General features: G+C 34.9%; 1 protein-coding gene across 4 annotated transcripts; it reads right to left on the reverse strand.

Annotated features, from left to right (window-relative positions):
• Positions 1-4,176: 4,176 nt before the first annotated feature.
• LOC120073278 (protein ROS1C-like) lies at positions 4,177-25,564 on the reverse strand. Of its 4 annotated transcripts, none has more exons than XM_039026016.1 (20): positions 25,433-25,564; positions 24,808-25,176; positions 22,315-24,012; positions 21,792-22,202; positions 18,155-18,245; positions 16,675-18,076; positions 16,495-16,574; positions 16,284-16,368; positions 16,116-16,207; positions 15,960-16,028; positions 15,792-15,828; positions 15,629-15,711; positions 13,256-13,711; positions 13,030-13,066; positions 12,878-12,941; positions 12,218-12,357; positions 12,076-12,141; positions 11,832-11,946; positions 11,708-11,746; positions 4,177-4,662 (listed from the first exon to the last, which is right to left on the reverse strand). In XM_039026016.1, exons 2-20 carry the CDS (start codon positions 25,085-25,087, stop codon positions 4,535-4,537), a joined length of 5,373 nt encoding a protein of 1,790 aa, XP_038881944.1. In that variant the 5' UTR covers positions 25,088-25,176; positions 25,433-25,564; the 3' UTR covers positions 4,177-4,534. The 4 variants fall into 4 exon arrangements, 3 of the variants coding, with proteins under 3 accessions (XP_038881944.1, XP_038881946.1, XP_038881947.1); XM_039026018.1 differs by lacking the exon at positions 25,433-25,564 and adding an exon at positions 25,262-25,280; XM_039026019.1 differs by lacking the exon at positions 4,177-4,662 and adding an exon at positions 4,678-7,240.
• Positions 25,565-26,201: the final 637 nt, after the last annotated feature.

Here is a 26,201-nt window from a genome sequence, read left to right on the forward strand (position 1 = left end):
TTTTATTTTAAGATATATTTTTATATATATAACTCCACAAGCTAAACACGACTAAGTGCTCAATGAAATAAATCATTTTTGAAGTTGCCAACACTTTTACTATTTTTTTTTTAAAGAGTTATAATCAATCATTTAGTTTTAGTCGTCAAAGAGTTATGCAAGTCATCTCATTTAAGACATTTTTTTTAGTATTTTTGAAATAGTCAATATCACTTTTATTATATTAAGAACTCTCTCTATTAAAAAAAAATACGATCTTTTAATATAAAATTAAACATTACAATAATTTTGATTGAATAAAAGTAGGTTACGAATATATTTTGAATATTACAAAAAGTAATTGACTTTAAATATTACAAAAGTGATCTTCAATTCAAAATCACTTTTAAATTTATCATTATTCCAAAGCTCCAAACGAGTCTCAATCGACCTGCACAAGAATCGAAATGGTAAGAAAGGAAAGACGACAATGAGTAGAAAAAGTATAGGTGAGAAAATAGGAATGCAAAATAAAAGCACAACAATTTAGGTAAAATCAATTGGTTGACTTTTTTCTATTTTAAACAACTCATCAAAGAAAAAAACAATTAGAAACGACAAAAGCGCAACAATTGTGGTAAAAAGAGAGAAAAAATAACAATAAATTACATTGGTTTAAAAAAGATAGGAAAAATATCTATTTATGCTTATAAACTCTGAGTTTATATCCATTTAAATCACTAATAAGTGTATTAATTTAAATTTTAAACTTTTATAGCTATATCTATTTAAATTTTGAACTTTCACAAGTGTGTTAATTTAAACCTTAAAATTTTATAAGTGTATCTATTTAAAATTCTGTAATTTTTTTATTTTAATACATTTATGTAAGCTTAAGATTTAAATTGATTTTTTTATTTGAATACATTTATGAAATTTTAAGATTTAAATTGATACCATTATTAGTTTGAAGTTTAAATTGATACTATTGTAAAAGTTTAAGATTTAAATTATTACAACTATTAATTTAAGATTTAAATTTAACAAACTTTAGGAAGATAAAGTGAGAATTGCCAAAAAAAAAAAATTGGAATGGTCATTGGAGCGGTGGTGACGATTGAAATTAAAATAGGGTAAAAAATCCATCTGTAGTGAAGTCAATGGTTGGTTAATTACGTACTACATTTTAGTCAAACTTTGAATTTTTTTTAAGGATTTAATTTTTTATTTAAAGGATAAGAAAGAAGGCATTCAATGATGGCTATAATTATAGTACACCGAAAGTTGAAAGTTTTTCCTCCTTCCCCGTAGAAATACTACCACTAGAGATATTTGTTATAAATTAAATTGACTAATTTTATTTTTTTTTAAAATAAGTAATTAAATAGGAGAATATCAAATTATATCTTTAAATTTTAGGTTGTATCAATTTAAACCTCAAACTAATAATTGTATCAACTTAAATTATGAAATTTTCAAGTTATATAAATTTGTACTCTAAACTAATCATTGTATCAATATAAAACTTGAACTTTTATAAGTTTATCAATTTAAATATCAAACTTTGATAAGTATATCAATTTAAAACAATCATTATATTTTATTTGGATAAACATTATGTGAAACTTGTAATTTTATCAACTAAATCTATAATAAACTTATATAATTGAATCAATTTAGACTCTAAAATAAATTTTTTTTGAAAACTGTTCATTAAATTGTTGATCTTATTAAATCGATATTTGTAGAAATCAATATACGTATACGAATTTATATATTGATGATTTTTAAATATAATAATAATAAAAGTATTAAATCGATTCACTTATAATAATTTGTAAGTTTGATTGAATAAATTAAATATTTTGTATGGTATTTTTGGATGTAAATTAAAATACATACAAAAATTATTAAAAAGCTAAAAATTAAATATACACAAATTTCAAAGGTGTTAAGTAAACTTGTATTCTCAAAAGAAAGGAAAAAAAAAAAAAAAAAGAGAAGGGTAAACTTGTAACAAAAGCATATAAAATTCAACTAAAGCCGGAACTGAAAAATGAAAAAGAGAGAGAGTTCACACTAAGGCGGCGAAGCGTGAGGGGTTATGGTTACATGGGAACTTGTCGCCGCCGATTGCTTACTTTGAATGACACATAAGATCATTTTCCCTGCTTTGTTTTCTCAGGTTTTTGGTCTGAATCCGAGGTTGAGGTGGACGGCGGCGCCACCGCCGATGGAGAGGCAAGAAAATAAACTTATAATTTTTAGCCTATAATTTAACATTTTTTTCAATTCCATCGTTATAAAACAACTTTAAAAGTTTCAACTTGGTTCTTGTACTTATGAGGTAAGCTAGACCTCACAAATTGATATAATCAATGAACTCATTTTTCATTTGTCAAAGTGTTGGTTAATTATATTATGATTTAGAAAATAAAAAATACAATAAAATAAGTGGGGTTAGTCACGAGAGTAAGTGATAGTTTAAGAATGATGAGTGAAAAGACAATGGACCAAACATCTAATATTATCAATTATTTTCGTATTGAAATTCTATATTGTTGGTGTGTGTAGATTGAGATTTGAGATCTTATTTGGGTCTATTCTATCTAGCTGTTTAGAAAGCCAATTTTTGTTTTTTTTTAATACATTTTCTATTGTTTGGTTGTTGAAATTTTGTTTGTTATAAGATTATTTATTTTTTTTGGGTTTCTATCAGCCCATTCCCATAATTAATGATACGTTGAATAACTTGTACGATTTTTTTTAATTTTTTATTTTGGTTTGGTTGTACGTTTAATTTGGTGTTTGGAATTGACAAATTAAGATTTTATTCGATTCCAAAATTAGACTATTTCAGAATTGGAAGATTTAATTTTCGTAATTGATATTTTACTATTATACTATTATTAGTTGGTTCCTAGCAATTACATATGGATACAATGTAGTGTAGAAACAAAGATACTCATCCCTACATGATACCTTTTTTAATTATTTTTTTCCTTAAAGGTTTAATTATTAAACTTAAAAATATTAAATGTGTATGCAGAAATTTTTCTTTCATCTTTCTTCTTTTTTTTTCTTTCTAAATAATAATTGGACCAATTAAAAAAATAACCGAAACTCCTTGGAGATTTTATCATAGTCTAATTTATTTTTTTAAGTAAAAAACATTTACTGTTTTATTTTGTATTTTCATCAAAATTTATTAAAAATGTTCAGCTGTTATTATTATTTTTTTTTAAAAAAAAATCAAAGAACCATGGATATTTTTGTCAAAATGTCCAACCGTAATTGACATATAATGAAAAATTAAAGTTCAAATCCTCATACTAGTCTGAAATTAAATAGTAATAATATACAATCATAACTTGTTATCCCATTTGATAACTATTTCGATTTTTAATATTTTTTAAAAATATGCTAGTTTCCTCTCAATTTCTTATTCCTGTGACATTTGAATTCTTTAACCAATCTCCAAAAACAAAACCTACATTTTAGATCATTTTGATAACTATTTTATTTTTCTTTTTAAAAATTAAAAATATTTCCTCTCAAATTCTTATAATGTTAAGTATAATATTTGAATTCTTTAGACAAATTCCAAAATTATGTACAAATTTTTAAAAACTGGCATGATTTTTAAAAACGTTGGTAATTAGTAGATAACAAATCAAGAAATTTAAAATCAGGATGTGACTTTATTGGCTTTAATTTTATAAAATTTAAAACTAAAAGTCAAATGGTTACCAAATGCCGTTTTACTTTTAACTTTAAAAATACTCATAGAATATAAACCAAACATAAAAATCAATAGATGAAACTGGTACGGGCTTAATTTCAAAAAAAAAAAAACAAAAACAAAAATTAATTCAACCCCGTTTAGTAACCATCTCGTTTTTTGTTTTTGTTTTTGAAAATTAAATATTTCTTCCTTAGTTATCTACTTTTTAACAATAGTTTAAATCCAAGCCAAAATTTGAAAACTAAAATAAGTAACTTTTAAATTTTTTTTTTTGTTTTTAGTACTGGATAAAAATACACATCATTATAAAAAATAGAGAGAAAATAGATTTAAGTTCAAAAACAAAAATAAGAAACAAAATAGTTACGAGGGAGGAGAGGGGGAAAAGTGAAATATGGAGCACTAATGAACCTTCTGAACAGTTCCATCTTTTTCGCTCAAGCACATGGGAGTCGTTTAACACCCTTGATAACATTCATTCAAAGACTAGGACAGTCAGACAGGAGGTTTCGGTCTCGTTTTGAGGAAATTAAAGAAGACTCATTTTTTTTCTTGGTTTCGAGATAGCAATCTAATACAATGATGCTATAAGTTATTAGATTACCCAACTGGAGCTAATCCACGTTACTAATATACAAACTAAATTAATACAAAATACAACTTGATTAGATCTTCCCATTTCTGCAGGGAAGCAGGTCACTATTGACTTTGCTGTCAAGGGTAAGTCAGCCTAGACAGTAAGATAGATGATTGGTATACGACACTCCTAATTCATGGGATATGCTTATTGACAAATTTACAGTAGTTGATCTACTTACCATCTGGGTTACCTGTCTTACCTTTAATTTTAGTCAACTTGCTAGCTGGAAAATGCAATCTGGCTATCAGAGGACGAGGTGCCCTTGTTTTTTGATCAAAACCTCTTACACAAACGTAACCTGCAAATTGTTGTCATCCAATTGTGAGAAATACAGAGTGTGTTATCCTCTTCTGTATAGCTTGAGAGAGAGTCTTGAGGTTAAGCTAATGACTAAAGGCACTCGATGTCAGGTTGTGGAAAGTTTCGATAAGGATGCTCCACATACTTCTATCTCACATCGTTCCAAATTTCTCAGATGTCCCTAAAGGAACAGTTTTTTAGTACACATGATTCTGGCTTCTTTATCTAACTACACAAGGAGTGGTTAGAGAATGTATTAATTTTTTTTTCTTGATCGCCAAAAGTTGAAGTTCCTTTATGTAGATTTTTGGATTTTTAGATTTTGGTTTTCAGTTTAGTTGTGCTTGGTTTCTGGTTTATGACCTCGTGTTCTACTTCCATTTATGAAAGTTGGGTTCTTTATATACACAAAGAGATTGTATTAGGAATTGAATGTGGATAGAAGAATGTGAAGTATGGAGTTCTAATGATAGCAGTTGGTCCTTCTCTGGAATAATGGGGGAATTTAGAGGTTTGCAGACCAGACCTTGTGGAATGAACAAGAATTGAAGGGATCTTTTTTAGGCTTGGATCTCTAATATTTTCTGACCCACCAAGGTTTTAGAGAGAGAGGGGTACTTTTGGCAGAATTTGTTGGCCTCTTTGGCCACTTCCAAGGCCCTTTGTGCTTCAGGTCATTTTAACATAATTTAGTGGTCTCACGAAAACTTGATAGAGATGGAAGAGGGAGCACAAATATAAAAAGAAAACACAAGTGTTGCAGGGTTGGGTGGGTTGACCTTGACATCCAAATGTTGACAAATGTTACAGGATCAGGTGGCGCTGGCCCGAACACTCACGGATAAAGAACAAAAAATAAAAAGGGGAACAACAAGCACAAAGATAACTCTTATCAGCTAATTGACTCATTTGGCCTCATAGTAATGGTTTTAAACAATCGAATTTGCTTGGTTGAATTTGCAGCAACATTTTTCGTTTAGTTTTAAGCCTCCTAGGTCAGTATTCTCAGACCATTTGCCCATTTCTTCGGAAACTAGAAACCTACTTTTGTGGGGAGATTCTCCTATTTAATTTATCAAACATATCTCTCTTCTCTACAATGATGTAGCTCAACTTAACTAAAGAGGCTCTCAATACTCAGCCACCTAATGTCCGTCCCCATGTTAACTGACACACATCCCATATTATCCATATGTTAGACAATTAACAAAAAATTAATAGCAGAAAACGAACTCTTTTAAAAGTTCAAGCATTCCCAAATGAAATAAATTTCAAGGTATAGAAATCAAAATAAGAAAACTTTTCAGGAGTTCCAAATATTTTACCGTTGAAGCATAAGGAATTGACCTTGTAACTTGTGTAAACAAAGGATGAAAAAAATTGGGAGAAATAGTCATTTTCTTCACATAGTTAAAAAAAATTTCTTTGATTGAATGAAATATCCCGAAGATACAAAAGGAGCCCATTTATAGGGAATACAAAAGATTTCTCCAACGCTACAAGGAAATTTAAACTGTGACTACGAAGCTTCTTTCAATGCAATCTGCCACATAAACTAGAATTTGAAACAAAGATGGATAAATGATTGTGAATCTTGTCCACAATAGACTGCCAAAAGGATATAGAAGAGAGTTTGCCATATAAAGGAAGCCCCAAGTATCCATGCCCAGAAATTATATTTCTGCCTATTGAGAGGACGCCCCAAGTATCCATGCCCAGAAAGTATATTTCTGCCTGTTGAGAGGACGTCTTGAGACGGTTTGATAAAACATGAGCAGTAATCTTGCATAGGCAAGTGTTGAAGCTGATAGGTCTACTATCTCTTCTAGCATCCAATTCTTTTGGTACGAGGCAAATGTACGTTTCATTTGAATAAAAATTGATGATAGCCTTCTGAAAAAAATCTCGGAATGCTATAATTAGGTTGGGCTTGACTATGTTCCATGATAAGTACTTGACTGTGAAACCATATAGTCCGGGTAACTTATTGGTGCCCAATGCTTTAACTGAACCAAATTTCTTCTCTATAAAGGAAGCTTCTAATCCGATGCATTGGTCATTGCTGATGGGATCCCCATCAATCTGTTGCGCTGCTGTTTTGTAAATTCAGCCTCAATCACACTGCCCAAGAGCAAGCTTTTGTTTGTGCATTAAGAATTTCCGTGATACAAATTTTCCCTTTTTAGCAGCAGCAAATTTGTGGAAGTGGTATTTTTGTCGCATTCAAGGAAACATTTTGTCTTGCATTTTTGTCCCCATCTAATCTCTTCATCTGATATTTTTGTCACCTTCAAGGGACCATTTTGTCATACATCTTTTCCTCCAAAAACAAATTTTTGCCCGGGTGTTAAATACTCATAGCTCTACCATCGGATGCCAACACCGATCTTTACCAATCTAGCCCTTTACCGAACCCTCGTGACTATCCTAATCCTTAATCCTATGATGAGCCTCTTGATGCTCGTTGGTATGACTACAATCCCCACTAATGGATGAAATGTTCAATCCAGATCCTCACATACTTGCTTTGGCTCCATGGTTCAAAGAAAATGGTCTTTGCATTATGGCCATTCCCGCTAGGACAAAGAAGAACAAGCAATCAGTGAAAAACAAAAAAAAAAAAGAAGCATCAGAGAGATTCGGAATTTGGAGTGCTCAATCTCTTATGAGAAAATAGCATCATCCATCATTCGAGAGGGGTCTTTGTTGGCTTGATGCTAGCACTTCAGTCCTTCTTTGACTGCTCAATACGTTGCTTTGGCTTGATGATCTTTCATTTCTGGGATGTGCTTTGGTTTGATGTTCCTTGGATTGATGTTTTGTTTGGTCTCTCCTATCGTGGGTTTCTACCAATGGAAATCCATTTTACATCCATATATTTTTATCACCTTTTTGTCATCCCCTTCCCCTCTGGTTTCATTGTAATCATCTTTTTCCGGGACCGCATTGTTGTTTCATCCTGTATTTGGGTTTTTGTTGTATTCTTTGTTGAAATGTTTGAATATTTCTTTTATCAATGAAATGATTTCTTATAATATATATGTGTGTATATATTAAATGATATTCTGTCAATGATGATGCTATTATCTCTGCCTCTTAGTCTAAAAGGGCCAACTTTTTGAGGGATGCCTTCTATGATGCATTGGACAAGTTCAATTCCTTAAAAGCAATTTCCAGACCTTTGAGCTTATTAGAAACTAAGGTAATACAGGATGCCTTTGTCCCACATTGATTAGAATGTCACCAATGTGGTACTTAAATGGCTTGGCTCTCCCACCCCAATAGCTAGCTTTTGGGGTGTGGTTCTCTAAGGTGCTTAAGTACCCAACAATGGTATCAAAATTGGTTGTTGACGTTCCGGAGTGGAGCCGGCGAAGGATTCTGACTGGTGTGGCCAAGTGAAGTATCGCTAGAGTAGCCGTCGGGATGTCGGCTTTCTGGGGATGGGGTATTGTTAGGAACCAAGGTAGTATGGGATGCTTTTGTCCTACGTTGGTTAGAATGGGATGACAAATGTGTACTTAAGTAGCTTGGCTCTCCCATGTCAATAGCTAACTTTTGGGGTGTGGTTCTCCAAGGTGCTTAAGTACCTAACAGAACGTTTGTATCAAACCATTGCCGGGGAGGTTGTCTATGTGATTGAGCCACATATTTTAGAATTTGAAAGGTGATGGTGCCCTTTTTGGTTTCCTAAATAGGATAATGATCTGAAGTGGGCCTTTCAAGCCTTTTTACTAGTAGCATCCACAAATTCTGTGAGGACTGATCCCAAGCACAGAAAAGGGTCATTACAAGTATAATTGGGAGGGACTCTAAAATCTGCCATTAGTGAGGGGGAGATCAATTAAATCATTCTGTTCAATGAAAGAATCAAAAAGTTTCATGACACTATTGGGGCGGCCGCGGTGGGAGTTTTCGTGGGGCCAACAAATGATGTTAAAATCACCACCCATAAGCACATTATCCTCCACTAAACAAGATAAATCCTGAGGCTCTTGGGTAACGTGAGCGTTTCTCCCTATCATTTGCAGGTCCATAAACACCTGTTACCCAAACGCTGTAGCCATCCACCAAAGTAAAAAGGATAGAAAGAGAGAATGCAACTTGAGTAACAAATGATGTGGTGAAGGATGCTGCATTCCAAAAAATCAAAATACCCCAATGAAGCATCTAAGGCAGCCCATTCAACTTCTCTAGTGCTCCAAAGTGACTCGATGAATCAAAATACCCCCAGAGAATGACAATGGAAGGATTGATTCTAGGGATGGTATTTTTTATGGGTAGCTCCTTTTTCCCACAATCCCAAACCACGAATAATCCAAGATAGAGCAATCATTAAGATGATTGTGACCCCTCCAAATTCCTTTATTCTGTTTAGCCATGTATTTATTTATGATTTTCTGAGTTGGTATTGTCACAACACAGACCATGATCTTCAAACCAACATGCAAGTGCGACCGAGGCGAGGGGTTGAAACAGCCACTGTTCGAATTAGGGGGTGGGATAAAATCGTACCATGATGCTTTGACTGGTTCTGATAACATGGATTTCACAGGTGAGCAGGGCCCTTTGAGGAGGGCTTTGATAGAGAGAATTTTGTCTCTACATGTGAGGGTAAAGGGACGATAGAGGTGGAGTGTTTGTTTCTTGGGATGAAAGTGGTTGGTTAGTGGTTTAAGGTTATCTGTACAGACAAAATGTATGGACGGAATTTTTGGATGGATGATGGTGCTGGAGTCAGAAGAGGGAAAAGAAAGGAAACCTCGAGAGGTGGGACAATAGGTTAATCAGTGGTTGTTGTTCCTATTAGAGAGAAAGAAGAGAACTGGGGAAGTGCATATTTTATTCAATCACTTCTCACTATAAATACTAATTCTACATGCTGAAAATACCTTGGTTGATAAGGTAAAATCATGAACAAACTCCACTAACCTAACTCCACAAAACTAGCCACTAACTCCAAATATAGAAACTAGGATTTTGGACTAATCTGACAGCTTGAGTTAACATAATAACATACTCCTCCTTAACAACTTTTCTAGAAACTAGGATTTTGGACTAATTTAAAACAACTAAAAATAGACTTGCAGTTTGAGTTAACTAACATACATCTCCTTACTCAAATGCTGCAAACACCTAGCTTGCTCCTTTGAAAATGACTAACACTAAAAGAATATCTGCTATTTTCTCTTCTGAGCGGCATTGAACCAACTCCTCTTCTCCTTCCTTTTACATCTCTCTCAAAACATAATCTTTTTTAATCTTAAAATGCTTGGTCCTTCCATGAAAACCTGAATTCAGTGAAATAGCTAAAGTAGCTTGATTATCCACAAACACCTTCACATTCTTTTCTTGCTTTAGATGTAAGTCATGCATCAACTTCTTCAACCAAACACCTTGGTTTACTGCTATGATGAACTCACCTTCTACAGTTGATTGAGCCATTATATCTTTTTTTTAACACCATGAGAAACACCCAGAGATAAAAGTGAAAAAAATAACCAGAAATGCTCTTCATATCATCCAATGACCCAACCCAATCACTATCCGAGTAACCCTACAACTCAAAACTTTGTTAAATTTAATCCCAAATGACAATGTGGCTTTCAGATATCTTAGAACCCTCTTTGCAGCAACCATGTGGTTCTTACTTGGGCAGTGAAGACTTCTAGACAAGACATAAGTGTCCATGATGTCAGGCTTAGTGGATGTGAGATACTTGAGGCATCCAACTAGACTTCTGTATCATCTGCAGGTTCTTCTCCATCAACCTTTTACAACTTCTCCTACTGAATCATTGGAGTGTTCACACTCTTACATTCCTCCATATTGAACCTCTTCAATATCTTCACGTAGAGAGTGGATCCACTCAAACTCTTTATGAAACCCAAGTTCAACGAGTGTTCATCCATCTTGCTATACCACCCCAGGACCTTACTTCAACCCATAGAGAGCATTCTTCAATAAATAAACATTTTGCTCTTGCCTTTGTGTGATAAACTTATCTGGTTACTCAACATAGATCTCTTCTTCTAACACTCCAATGAGGAATGTTAACTTCATCCAGTTAATACACCTTTCACCCATACTGAGCTAACACGGCCAGTAGTAATCTGATTGTGTCCATCCTTACAACAGTTGCAAAAGTCCCCAGAATTGTGCCCTTTCTTTGTTCACCTGGAGGGGATCAATATGCCCTTTCTTTGTTCACCTGCAGGGATCAATATGTGATTGTTCCCCAGACCCCAGTGTAGTCGAGCTTAACTAACTCTACTGAGTAGCCATTCTTGCTTCATGTTTTTTCGAGTCATACAATCTGATTAACTCAAATTATGGTTAAGTGGCAAAGTTGAGCGGCTTGAAAATATCTGTGATCCATCACAGTGAGCTCCAATGCAGTGAAATGGAGAAGGCTTTGTCTATGGATGATTTGGCGAGTCTAACTCGGGAGCCTCCAGAAGTTGGATCAACTTCAATTGAAGAGGTTTTCCTTTCAATGGTTAACATTCTACTTGGTGGTTTAGTCATGGCGGAAGGTGGGGGATTAGACAGTGGCTTGTTTCGTTGGCCACATGAAACTGTGAAGTTAAAAGTGCATATGATTCTATGGGATGTACTTTTTAAACAAAAGAACCAATTTTATAAGTTATCGATTAAGAATCAAATTGATATTTTGTTGCCTTTTAACACGTCAATGAGTTGTAAAACACAGATGTCTTAATCATGTTTTCATCAAACTTTTGGGTTGTCTTAGAGGAAGACCTAGAGACAATCAAGAAATTACTTTTTTAAAAAAAAAATTAAAGCAATAAAACCAAAACTCCAACATAGTTTAGGAACGATGTTATATTTTAGAAGCTATTGCAGATAGAGATGTGTAAGTTGCCAAATTAATCAACTAGTCTATTAGCTTATATGATGCATTTGAAAATTTTAGCTTCATTTCACTTTGTAGTAACTAAATTTGATGAATTTGATTAAGTATCCTCTTAATTAGCAAAAGAAGTTCCAAAAGACTCTTCAATAGACTTAGATGTTGTTACCTTTCCAGAAGCAACCTTGAATCTCTTCTGTCGATAAACCTAGTACATGAAAAATGCATTCCTTAGGGACACTGACACTTAAAGAGAGACAATAAAAGAAACCATAACCTTTTACAATATATACCCTTGAATATTGTTGGTATGGATGTACCAAAGTACACTGTGCGCCTTGAGAGTTTCCATAACCAACTCCTAGGAACATTAATTGGGTTAAGGCTAGAATCATGATCAGCAAATACCTGCATAAGGATGATTCCACTGTTAGTTTGGCTTCAAGTATCTACACAATCAATATTCACGCAGGTTGCAATAATTAAAAGTTAAAGCTTGGTGTGAAATAATAAAGCCATGTTAGAATTCCTTATTACCTCATTAACTTGGAAGTAAGTTCCATTAAGCGGAAAGCTTCCTCTCATTGCTGTTCGACATGGGATCTATCATTGCAATTTGTTAGTTATTAGCTTCGTAAGATTTTGTATGGGGATAATTATGTATATTAGCTGCCCTCACCAGAAGTGTTCCTCTAACCACTTCGGAATCAGCTTCTCTAACACTATTGCATGAGAAACATTCTTTTTCTCCACAGAATCCGCCACTTTCTCGAGAACTACAATGTGTATGTGGTTGTTCGACAGAATTTGCTGTTTCTCCTGATGAAATAACAACTATTTTATTTTGTTTTGTTTTATTGTATTGGGATAAGAAATGTATAAGTGAATATATCCACACCAGCTAATCCGAGCCTGGATTGGTGGATAAGGCACCAATTACCATCTCAAAGATCAATGGTTTGATCTCCACCTAACTGAACTTTTTTTTAATAATAATAAATATATATTCAATACCACAAAAAACTCACAACCTAAGGTCAGGGATTGAGATGAACTATCACACACAAAAAAACTTTTTGATTTCTAATTATCATGAAAAGACGGTAATAACAAAAGATTTTTTTTTTTTAAATCTTTGAACTCCACCTAGAGGTCAAATGATGTATACCATTCACAAGATAAACCTTTTTGTTTCACTTGTCCTTGAAAAGTCTAATGAAATGACACAGATTTATTGCATGTTTGGTTAAAAGTAGAGAACATTTATGAATAAGTTCAATATTCTTTTAATATTTTCTGACAGAGTCTGGATAGCATGTTAGTCCATTTTCATTGTTACCTGGTGTCCATATGGAAAGAAGGTAGAAGCATGGATCATCAGGTTCACGCCTCTCCAACTGTAACTGTAATTACAGAGGAATTAAAACAATTAGACAATTTTAAGCAGAGCATGAATAAACACTTCAGGTTCAAGATGTAGGAGTAACTAACCTTTTCTAGAAGAGGATGGGAGTCTGGAAGTTCGTAACTGCATGATGGTAAAATACAATCACAGCCTGATTCTGAAATTGATAGTAATTCTAGTAAATCTAACAATTTGTTCTCCAGATTAACAAGATATTTCAACACCATTTCGTTTCTCCTGTTATTCCTTTATCTGAGAAGATTTCTCCTGGTTAACGATTTTATCTTTTAGAGCTGGGAACTGTGAACTTACACTTGATGTTCTGTTCTCAGTCGACTGATATTTTTAAGCTTGGGCATGGGAATCGATGCTGCTTCTGGACTTAAGAGGACAAGGGCCTTTGACATGCTACCTTCCTGAAGTTCCATGTTTTCTTGCATGTAATTCTGTACGTTCTTAGTGAATGCTTCAATATTAAGCTTTATTGTAGGAATCTCATCAGGGTCTTCGTATAATGTATCCTCAATATCATTTTCATAAACCTGTGGGCATTCTGGCTCTGGTGTCGCGGGTTCCTCAATAATGGGATCCTCGTTACTTCCTCCAGATTTCACGCTGATTAACTGCTGATTACTTTCAATTGGCTCTGATTCCTGAGTGAGAGCCAACCGTCGTTGATGAACAACTACAGCCTGGTTTATGCCAGCTTTTCCTTCAGTCGCATTAATCAAACTCTTTTCTTCTGGCGCTGGAAGTGCAAGCCTCGCACTGCATTAATGTCAGTCAGTTACTTGATTTGTCAATAATTATATTTTAGATATTGAGCAAGGATTTTCTCTACTATTTTTTCCTCCCAATCGTACTCGAATGGTTGTAAGGAGGAATTGAGCCAACAAGCTATAATATATGTTGACAAATTGTTCGACTCAAGCTTTATCTCCATTTATATTTATAAGTTTGTTGGGTTGGGTTTTATTTATTAAAGTTACATTATGTTTGTGGGCTTTTATTTATTAAGCCCAAATTTTAAATAAATGTATTTTAAGTTTCTAATCCAGCAGCTTAAAAACGTGGGTAGCGCAACTCAGTTTTTTTAAGAAGTTATGCTCAGTGAGGAAGCAGTTTCGCAAGGTTAAAGCAGTGGGTTTTTTCTAACCGATGGAAGTGGCGTTCTGCAATCTGTTTAAGGGGGTTCTTTAGCCTCTGTTTTTGGAAGATAGTGTAAATATTTGTGTTCTTCTCTCTACTCTCTACTCTCTTCTATTTTTTATTTAGTTTATGGAATGGTTTAGATATGTGTAGAAACTGATTTTGGTTTACCGTTAAACTCTGGGTATAAACTCTCATGGTTTTGCTTTTAGAACCATCCAAAAAGCCTTATACATAATTGTTTTTGCTTATATATCCATGATCCTTCCCTTCTCTAACCAACGTGGGATTTTGTTTCCATTCCTAACAATATAAACCTAAAATGAAAACGATGGTAAAACAATTGAAGAATAAGAAAATGAGAGGACCCAAGCTTGTAAACAACAGGCTGGTAATAGCGCCTGTGCTGTGATTTCTTTGAAAATTAATAGAAAACCTTAAGATTATTTTATTTTGAATTACCTGAAAAGATTATTTTATACCCATAAACTCTGGGGATGTGAATTACAAGAGTATTTGAACCCCAACTTCAAGGAAAAAAAGTGCAAACCAATTATCACTAACCTATGCTCATGTGGGTCTAAATTTTTAGACCCCCTTTAGTAACCATTTGGTTTTTGGTTCCTATTTTTTAAAGTTAAACCTATTTCATCCACATTTCTTATCATTTACATTTTTCTTAATACAATGGTTGAATTCTCACACAAATTAAAAAAAAAAAAACTTTTTGAAAGCTACTTTTTTCGGTTATTTGACTTAGTTTTTGAGGTGAAAGTAGTGTCCATAGGCTTAATTTTCAAAAACAAAAATAAAAAATAAAATGGTTATCAAAGCCTTAATGATTGAAACAAATTATACTCTGAGATTTAGTTTTACAAACAGTTAATAATTTTCACCAGAAAAATGAATGTTTATAGTAGAATCTTATTATAGTAAATTGGAATAAGAAAATATATAGAATTAATTTTACAAGATTCGAAGAATGTATTGTTTCACAAAAATTAGGATGCTTAAGGATAGTTGCATGGTAAAAAAAAATGTAAATTACACCTTTGGTCCTAAGGTTTGAGTTGAGTGTCTATTTAGTTCTTGAAACTCCAAAATGAACGCTTTAGATTCTGATATTTGGAAAATAGTTCTGAATGGTACTTCGGTAACCGTTAGTCAACTAACCAAAAATGACATGGGCATCAGTAAGGTGTCCATTTTTAAATGACTAGGCAAATTATATTAATTTTATATTATTTTATTTAAAATAATATGAGAAGAAAAAAACAATTTCACATCAGATAAAATAATATAAAATCGAAAAATATCTGCCACGTCATTTAAAATTGGACACCTCATCACATAATTTTCTGTTAATTGACTAACAAATAGATACTAAATCCAAACCTCAAGACCAAAATATATTTTGCTCCAAAAAATTACAAGTCAGAGCACACTCAGGAAAAGGTTGCAGAGGAACTTGCCCATAACATTAAAACGTCAAAGAGACTATATCTAACTCATCCAAAGTAGAAGAGAGATGCAAACCTCGCAAAAGCACTGGCAAAATGTCTACACTCTCCTCTCATTGGACAAGCATTGCAATTTGGTTTGCTTTTTGTGCAGAAGACCTATACCAGAGTATGCTGCTTAGTCCATCTCCAGTACCACTGACAACTTATCAGAAAACAATTCACTGAAAATTAATTACCTTTCCAAAAGTAATCATTTGGTAATGCAGCTCATACCTATGACCAGAATATTAAAGGTCAGTTAAGGAACCAGTATTGATGATCATTTTTTTTTTTTTATTGACTCCCCTGAAAAATCAGAAAAGGAATACAAATTTATCAAATAGGATATAAAGGGAATATCTTACAGTGTTCTTTGGTCAAGCTTGCACAGTCGAGGCCAGAGATACTTTTGAATGGATTCAAGAACTGGGTATCTGCGAGGATACAAAACATTATTGTGTTCTAAGAGCATATTAATTCTAAAAATCTTAAGACACAGAGTTCTCATACTGATTACTGACAACTCCAAAAGATGCAATTGCAGTGATTCTGGAAGTGGCTGAAGAGGTACCCATCCTAATCTTACAGCTATGCGTCCAACATTAGTATCCACCTGTTGGGGAAAGGAAAAATTTGTTGGCCTTTTCATCTGTTCTAGCAGCATTGCAAAACCACTCATTTGAACTTACCGGAAAAGCAACCTGCTGCAGGGTAAGAAGGCGTACACACTCCACGCTTTTCAATCCCAATCCCCTTATGCTGAGTAAATACTCTCTGCATGTTTGTAATATAAAGCCTAAAGAATTTAGTGCATTGCGAACAGTAGTTTGCAATATGAAAGAAACAATGTTCATGAGTTCAGCTTCTTTCAATCTTGATTGAAAAAACAAATAAGCTTACTTTACTTGATCAGGCGGAACATCCCTTAACCACTCAAGATCGGTGCTTCCATGATCTTTCACCAGACGGTCAAGAAAATCCTGCTCAAATTAAGAATAATTTAAAGCCTAGTAACTAAAGTTTGAAAACTGAGATGATGATCCTAGGAATTAGAATTCATTTTCATTGTGAAGGATGTACTTTAATTCTTTCTGCAAGCCTGTTGTTCATCCCTCGTTCTCTGATGGTGTAAGCAATGTCATCAATGTCCGCACATCTTACAGCTTCCCAATCCAGTGAGTCCATTGTATTTTTAGTTCTCTCTCTCCTTCCAGTCGCCTCCACCTGTTTCCTAAGGATGTCCCAATCAACACCAACTCTTTTCTCCTTTTTAACTCGTTCTCTGTTTGGTTTAAGAGTGTCTGCTTTTGGATCATTCAACTTACTACTAAGTGAATGGCCATGGTTATTTTGAGCTGGTTCTTCCGTCTTCCAGGTAGCATCAAGAGAACTATCAATCAAGGAATTTGGCAGAGTTTTATGTATGTTCTGGTGGCTCATTGAAGCCTGTAATTCAACACCATAGGGCACTTCAATCAATCTTCCGTCGGCCTGAAATATCACATCGTGATCGCTTTGATCGAGACTGCACAATTCTCTAGAATGTCTTTTTGCTTGAACGTTGTTGGTGTTAACAACAGTAGTCTGGGATACCAGATTAAGTGTCTGTGAATGCTCATTAGTATCATATACATCCCGTCTTTTGTATACGTAAGAAAATGGGGTGACTTCTCTGCACAGTTTAAAGCACTCTACTTCTGTAACTCCTGAGTTTGAAGTTTTCTGCAATTGATTACTTGGTCGACTAGGGGATTCTTTTAAAAGCTTTTTAGGAGAATCTGGACTTCCATTGTTTTCTCTTTGATAAACATACTTCTCTTCAGACGTACTACAAGTACCCTCGGACTTCTCATCCCATGAGTCATTACCACTGGCAATATTAGAGTCTGACTTAAGTTTATTTGTTTCTATGACCTGTATGACCTCCGCAGATGAAGCAGACCCAATGGCACAAATATCTTTTGATGACAGATCTTTTCCACAGTTGCTATTCAAGCAGGGTATTCCATCTTCAATTGATAGAGAACAAAGAGAATTTATAGAATGTTCAGAAACAACGGACTTTTGACGTGATATTGCAGCATCTGCAGTCTTCTCGTCTCCCAAAGAACACACTTCTACTGTAGTATTTATTTCTGTTGTTGATCTTCTATCTTCCAATTCACCTATTTTTTCACTACTATAAGACGTAAGTGAGCACTGGTATTCATGCATAGAGGTAACCCCAGTTGTATTACTTCCTGAAGAATCGCTGCTGGTGAGAAAATTTTCTTCAGCTTGGTCAATTTCACACACGGTCAAGCAACTCTGTTTACAAATTGGTTGATTTGAAATCTGTTTTGCCCATGTTACACTATCTTCTGCTTTGCACAAATTAACTTGTGGTTCATTGAGTATTAAGCTTGTCTGTTCATCAACACTTGACTCGTGGAGGCTTTTAGATTTTAAGGGATAACGTGCAGCAAGTGACATAAATGCCGAGCTGTATGAAAGGAACAAGCAAACATTCAGAAGATATTTTAACCACTCTGTTTTCTTGCATGTTAAAACCACAGTTCACCTGGAAAGATGATCTGAGACATTCTGAGTGAGAAAAACTCCGATCACTGAGTCTAAAACTGATCCCTTCCACTGAGAAAAGCCTCTGTCTCCTGTACAATTATTGCGTTAATATTAAAATTTTAAAAATTCGAAGAACGATAACAATGTTCTTTTTCCTTGCAGTTGGTTTACTCAAAAGGCAAACCTTCTAGTTTCTGAGCTTTTATTTTTCTAGTACATTCTTGATTAAGTTCTGCTAGCAGTGGCAGATGCGACTTATAAAACGGAGTCCTCCCCACTCAAAAACAGAAAAAAGGAAGAGAAGAAATATGGATCGAGACATTAGCTTCCTGGCAAGGAAGATTGAACTATGGATCAAGTGTGGGCCACAAACTTTAGCCAGCACCTGGGCTTATGCTGGCACCAAAGTAGATGTGGAACCACAGCAACGAAGTACAGTGGGAAAAAATAGTGATGTGATTACTGATAAGGTTTCGCTCTTTCAACAGGGCCGGGGAGATTATGCTTTGAATGTGAGAAAAAGTTATTGGTGGGCACAGATGCAAAAATAGGGAATTGAAGGTTTAACCAGCTTAGGAAGAAATGAAAGAGAAGAAAGAGAACTAGTTCTTGATGGGAAGGGACAAATGTTGAGAGGGGGAGATAGCCAAGTAGCAGAGCTGTCAAATGTCTATGAATTTCAACATCGAAATAACCTTGCCCCACAAAACAGAACAAACTGGAGGAACGCTAAAGGAAGATCAGTCATTCAGATGATTGATTGTAGCACTCCTCACAACTTTATGGCACAGTCTAGCTGATGCACGATTACCACCTCCTTTGAAAAAGAATAATATTGTTGAATAGCCTAGTTTAGAAGTTGTAGTGGATTTATTCCCTGCGAACTTGGAAGCTACAAAATAATCTTTAGGATGTCAGACATGCAGTTAAGCAGCAAACCCTGAACATGTTCAAAGTTGGAGAAAAGGGAGGGGCGCTTCAAGGAAATCCCACTCTTTGCACTCACTCATGCCTCCGAAGGTAAGACGGTTAGCGCTATTTGCAAGGAATGACAGGAAATGATGCTAGAACATGGGTGCATTGACAGTACACAGGCAGAGGGAGACATACCTCAAGTGGAAGAATTGCTCAGGCGGTATCTCAAAAGTCTTTTTTATGCCCTCAGGGGCTGCCACCGTAGAGAACAAACGACCATGCAGAAATCCTCAAAATAAGGTGCATCACCCATCAATGTTAGACCCTAGCCACCTAGGGACGCCCACCAGCACAGAAAGATTAAATTAAATCGTTAGTGTGGGATTATGATGGAGTGAAGGGTTCTGGGATTAATTTTGAGAATATCTTATTTATCATTTAATTTTTATCTGATTTTGTTTTCCTGTTCGGACTAGGTTTAGCCTCTAGATATTTATGGTTGAAGTGCGACCAAAGTCCCACGATGGCTAGATAAGAAGATGATCACAGGTATATATGTGAGACAATTATCTCCCATAGTATGAGGTCTTTTGGATGAAACCAAAATTAAAGTCATGAGAGTTTATGCCCATAGTGGACAATAACATACTATTATGGAGATATTTGGTGGGTCGTTTTCCCCAACAAGAAGTATTAGAGTCATGCCCTTGACTTAGCCATGTCGGTATAATCCTTAGGCGCCAAACAAGGAAGTGGTGAACCTTAGAAGCTGTAGTCATGGTGGAGATTTGTGGTCGAAGCTCTATTGGACTGGCGGTGTGCTCCAGAGAAGAGGAGTTGGCTTAGATGAGAACTAAACGGATAGATGAATATTTGAGATAAGGCTCGATAGTCCTTTGTTCAAGGAAAATATTGTTGGAGTGCAACCAAAATCCCACATTGGCTAGATAAGAGGATGATCATGGATATATCAGTGATCCAATGGTTTAAGGCCTTTTGGATGAAACCAAAAACAAAGCCAATAGGGTTTATGCCAAAAGTTTGGATAATATCATACCATAATGGAGAAGTTTAAAGCATCGTTGTCCCCAACATTGGTGCTAGAGGGATCCTTTGCCACACAATATACTTGATCTCCCTCGTTGGGTTTTATACATGCCACTCTCTCCTCTTCTTCATTTTCTGATACTCTTCTAGGCTACTTCCATAAATGCTGTTTGTCTTCTTTGGATACATTCATCAGACGGGTGGCCTTCTTTGCCACATATAAAGCATTCCCCAGCCATAAATTTAGCATAAGGATTACTTGTTTTGATTTTGGATGTGGATTTCAAAATTTCTCCTTGTGTCCACTGTTTCTTTTATATAATTTTCTTCCTTTTCTTTTCCATTTATTTTCATTGGTTTTCTCACACTTCGGTTACCTTGCCCTCCAAACTTTATTATCCTATTTGGCGTGCTTGTGCTACCCCACTATTGCCTTCTTGTATTCTGATAGTCTTTGGTAGGACTTATTTATCTGTTGTCCAATTGGTTGAGCTAAACATACAAGCATAAACTTCCAAAATTGGAGGAGCTCCTCCATGTTTTTTGAAGTAATACACAAAGGGAGAAAGGAGGAGGAGGAACTCCTCCGATGAAAATATTGTTCATATTTATATTGCATGGCTGATGCTTTTCTTCTCCCCGTTCTTGCATATGACACTAGATAATTTTTTTAATATCCACACTGTGGCCTCTATGTCAATTTGTTCTAACCGTTATACTTACTTTTCTCTGATGGCCTCCCGCATAAGACTGGACTGACAGCAAGCACGCAGTTGGGGACAAGACATGCTATAGGCAGTCCATAGTTGCCGTTGTTCCAATATGAATTGTATCAGCACCAATATATTCTCCATCTCTTCAGTGTGAACCATGTCACCACAAGACAATTTCTTTCTTTTCTGCTGATTCCAGACTAATGACTAATTTTTATGAAACTTAAACATTATTCGATTGCTTTAAAAATGTACAAGGGAAGCCTTTATATAGGTTCAACACAGCAGGTTTACAACAGGTTTAATGAGAGTTTTAAATTGAGCCAAATCAGAAACTAGGAATAAAGATTCTAAAAAAACCATTCCAGAACCCTCCAAATCTCCATCATTCTTCCGAAAGGGACAGTATAGGCAGTTGGGTTGTTCATTTCATGTCCTATTTTTTCTGGTTACGAATAAAAAACAAAGTTGAGCTGTTTAGACTACTGCACATTCAGTGAGAAGGCAGTGGCAGGCAAGTCCTCCATCTCAGTGATTGACGAGTTTCTTGATGAACTACAATGGACATTATCCAATTTGGATTTGGAACCTAGCTATCAATCATCAAATTAGGAGGACTGGGTTAGGGTTGGGAATGAAGGGGTTGTAGGAAGCTGTATTCAATAAAACTGTGCCCCTTTAGGTTCTCTTCATCTACTGATCTCCTTAGACAGTTTTAAATGTTATTCGAATCTTGTCTAGGAATCGCAACCCCCCCCCCCCCCCCCAAGCGAAAAAAAAAAAAACTATCTTACCCCTAATTAGTCCAGGAATAATTTCAGATGATGACTGATGCTTACATCCATAGAAATTTTTAGAAATTTGAATTTGGTACAAAATTTATTTCCAAATTCAGTTAATTCCCTCAATGAAAAAACTGGAAACCTTACAAATAGGTGGATGCTAAGTATGTAATTGTACCTTGAATTAGATGCATCTTTGCAATAAATGAGTCTGTTCGTCCAGAAAAAACACTTCTTTCTTCCTCCCACCATTTGTCCTTAGCTTCATTTGATCCATCAACAAGTTCCTTATTGGAATTGTCCATCAATAGCTTCCAGACTCTAATTGTCTCTCCATCAAGATCAACTTTAGCATATCGTCTTCGCTTTTTGACAGGATCCAAAGAACCTTCAAATGGTACTATAGAGCCATCTCCTCTATACACAACAAGTGCATTGTGACCTTCGTTCTGCATGTTGTAAAGTACTATTTCATTCTGTTTCTCATGTAATGATATGTTTCCTTCTCGGTTAATGTCTAGAACCTTCATTTCCTCAACCATGGCGTTGATAGAAAGCTTCAATCCTGAATTTATTTCTGATAGAGACTCTGCATGACAATGCAATTTATTAAGGACGGTTCTTTCCCTTAAACTTTTGTTTTACAAATGTATCAGCAGTTGATATTGATAAAGAAATGAAATTAGTTCTGATGAATAAACCTGGAGGCAATTGGGAAGTATTGCGGTGACTATATAATGCAAGCTTTGGGTGCTGCTCTGCTCCATCCATATTGTAAGAAGTATGAGGACCTGCTTTTTGTTTTTTCCTCGATACTGTTGTTTGCATCTTGATCTTGGCAACATGGGCACCCGAGGATGGGTGCTGTCTGTGAGAACTCTCAGCTCTTTGAAGATCAGTAATCACTGGTGGTCGTTTGGGGGAATATTTTGACTGCATGTTGCAATGATGCGACCATGAACCCAGAGTCCAAACATGATCTTGAGCATTGCATCTCCTGTGTGTCATCTCCATCTGACTTGTGGCCAAACTGGACTCAAAGGGTTGTAATTTATTGGGACTCACTGATCCTCCTTGTATCCTTGGAAATAAAGAACTATGGTTCTGAGGTCTAGGTAGCCGGTAGCGCACTTTTGATGTGCAAGAATTTTCCTTTGAGCTACTCACTTTGCATGCCTGTCCAGTAATATTAAAATATGTGCTAGATGGGCCAGAATGTTGCACCTTATCAGTATTCTCTTTAGAAAAGTACTCTGTCTGTGGCATCTGAGATGCATAGATCGAGTTATAAAATTCCTCAATTAAATCAAAACTTCCGATATCATCTTGTTTGATATTTTGACAATATTTTCTCTTTAAACCCCTTGCTTCTTTTCTCTCGGATGAGATGGTTGTACCACTGCAGAATAGATCTTCTGAACTTGATAACAAATGATTAGTTGAACTGGCCCTCCCCATCCCTCTCTCATTTTCATGATAATTACTTTGAAGTTTTATCTGGGAAGAGCTATGTTCAATTGGTATATCAACTATCAATACCTGACTTTCAGAAAGGAATCTGCAACCTTCCGGTTGATGCTTCATTGAAGGATTTGGGTCATATAACATATCAGCTTGTCTGTGGTCAAACATTGTGTCATTTTCATTCCACTGCTTCAGTACTGAATATGATTGATAACTTCCAGTAGTTAGAAGATGCACGGGAGATTCTGAAGCGTTGGATGAGGACTTGAACAAAGAGTTTTCATCTTTCTGTTTTCCTTCATTGTCAAATTTTAAACTCTTCCTGCATGTTTTTCTACCTCGTTTTCGCTCTTCCCTATCAATTGACACTCCTGTTTCTGTTGTGTTGACACCACGCTTTCGAGTGTATGTCCTTAGACCTCTTGAATTTTCCTTAGAACCAGCTGGAGTGACCGGATTAAGAGCTCCTGGTTCAAGAGGGTTTTCCAGGGATTGGTCGGATGCCTTCTTTCGGACATACTTCCTTTTAGTTGTCAGGTTTTCTTGGGAATTGGCAGCTCTTTGAGTGGCTGGTTTTGATGTTCTTGGTTTGCCTTCTCCCATTACCTTGGGCCTGTGCTTTCTTTTATATTGCTTCAACTTCGTTATTTCATTTACAGTGATATCAATGTCCTTGTTAGAGTTGTCTTTAAACTTAATCGGTGTTAACACCGAAGCACAAGATGAATCCAAGGCTAGCTCACAAACTTCCTGCTGGAGGCCATCCTCATCTGTTCTTCTACTGACAGTCTTACAATTTTGTTCTTGGCCTTCCTCATCTCTTTTTTCTCCTGCTAGTGTGCTTTGAACATCAACTACCTGTTTGAGCTCCACATTTGTCCTCTTATCTGGTGTCGGGGGTACAAAATGGGGGATGGTCTTGCTAGAAAGTTCACCTGACATGATTTCATGGTCCAGAAAGAATGTCAAAAACAGAAGCAGATAGATGTGTTGAATTATGAGTTTTTTCCTTTTCACTTTTAGTTTCAAAATTTAATAATTGAAGTTATTTACTTTATTGTTTGATTTATTTTTCAGTTTTTTATTTTAAGTTATTAAGTTTATGTTTTTAATATGCCTTCAATTTGTAATTTATTAAATTTACCCTTGGTTCCTATAAAATGGTGATGTCTCATGTAAAACATTTATCACAATTTTGTGTACCACATTTTGAGTACCACATTTTATGTACCACAATTTTAGTATCACATTTGTTATACAGCATTTTGTGTATCACCAATTTTTTCCTACTTATTATTGTTTGAATTTCACTCTCATTCTCATTTTTCTTCTCTTTCTTTAAGAGATTGAGATATTGATTTGATTCCGCAAATATTTATTTTTTTTCTATCAATTTCATTTTTCTCAACGGTTGTATGAGAGCTGCTTTGATTTTCTCAACAAGTGAAAGAAATATTACCATGTCATAACTAATGATCCTAAAACAAACATATCTGCCATGTTATGTACAGTTTCGATAAGCCCGTCATTTCACCCACTAAAGTTCCTTCTGAATTTGAGCTAAGCTTAATTTTACCGGCATTTTCAGCTATCAAATTCAATGATAATAATGATATTGATTTAGAAATTCAAAATCTCCCAGATAGTGATGTAACTTATCCAAGCTGAAATATCAATCAAAATCAAAAGTGATAAATCCGAAGGAAAATTCATAAATTAGCAAGACTTACCCTGTGAAACGGACACTACTTTCTCCAAAGAAGAAGAACTGGAACAACAATTTGCCTCATTCTGAACCATTTTCATCTCACTCAAATCCACCACCAAAATTTGCCCATTCTCAAATGCCACCAAATTAGCAGTATTTAAACATGCATGTATTTTTTTAGCTTCAGCTTCAGTTTCTTCAGTAGACCCACCTGATTTCTGTTGATTTTCTTCTCCATGCGATGGTCTTCTCAAAGGGGGTTTAACTGGGGTCACAGGAACCCACGGATTTTCCACACTCATTTCCTCCAAACAAGCTGATTGAAATGAAAACTCACAGTTATTGCTAAGTTTGAAGCTATTATTCAAAGTTCAGTTTCCCCTTCAAAATCCTGCAAAAAATTGGCACCATTTTTAGTACTATTTGCATGCAATCATCAACCCGGTGAAAAATGAAATTAAAGTAGAGGATTCTACACTTTGCAGGAATTTTTGGTCCAGTAAAAGCCAAAAACAACGATCAGAAGAGAAAATGACCAAAAGAAGAAGAAAACAAAAACCCAAGTTAATTTAGAACATAAAACATGCTTTGTTAATACACATTCATAACTAAGAATGATTATCGATGATAAAAGTAATAGAAATTACAGTATTTGAAAGCCCGTTTGATGAAGAATGAAGAAAGAATGCAGATAAAAACAGAAAACAGAAGATAGCTTTCTGAATTTTTATACTTTTCATTCATTAGAAAGAGCTCCTTTCCAGTTTCGTCATTTTTAAGTTCTTCTACCTCTGACCGACAACTTACTTTGCCGGTAAAATATTTACTATATATATATATTTTTTTTTGTCATTCCCATTATTTCTCCTCTTTTCTCTGGAAAATTTTTAGTCCTACTCCCTACCATTTTTCATACCTCTTCCATTTAATAATTGTCACTTGGCGTTGTTTTAATTTAAAATAGGGGAATTTTTTAAAATAGAAAAATAAAAAATATATATTTACACAAATAACAGAATTTAATTATAGTTGTGACAAATGTATCAGAAATAGTTAATCTTCTATTATTATTTAGTTTATCTTGTAAATGGGTTGTTGATTTGTTAGACCATATAACTAATTATATCCTCAGTCAACTTTTGTGTGTATATATATATGGCCATAGCCCATTTTAGTAAAGTGTGAGAACAATTTATTAATTTTTTTGTTAATATGGTATGAGAAGTCCATTCCCTCTCTCAAAATTTTTTTTACACTTCCGCACTTCCTTTTCTTTTAATTGTCTTCAACCTCCCGCCATGACTAACAAATTTTTTTCCTTCAGCACTGAAGAATCAATTGATCCTCATACCAATTCATCCAACAATCCTAAAGTTATCTTCACCACAATGATAATACCCATCTTGTTCTAGTGAC

Source organism: Benincasa hispida, chromosome 3 (assembly GCF_009727055.1).
Source record: "Benincasa hispida cultivar B227 chromosome 3, ASM972705v1, whole genome shotgun sequence".
NCBI classification, from domain to species: domain Eukaryota; kingdom Viridiplantae; phylum Streptophyta; class Magnoliopsida; order Cucurbitales; family Cucurbitaceae; genus Benincasa; species Benincasa hispida.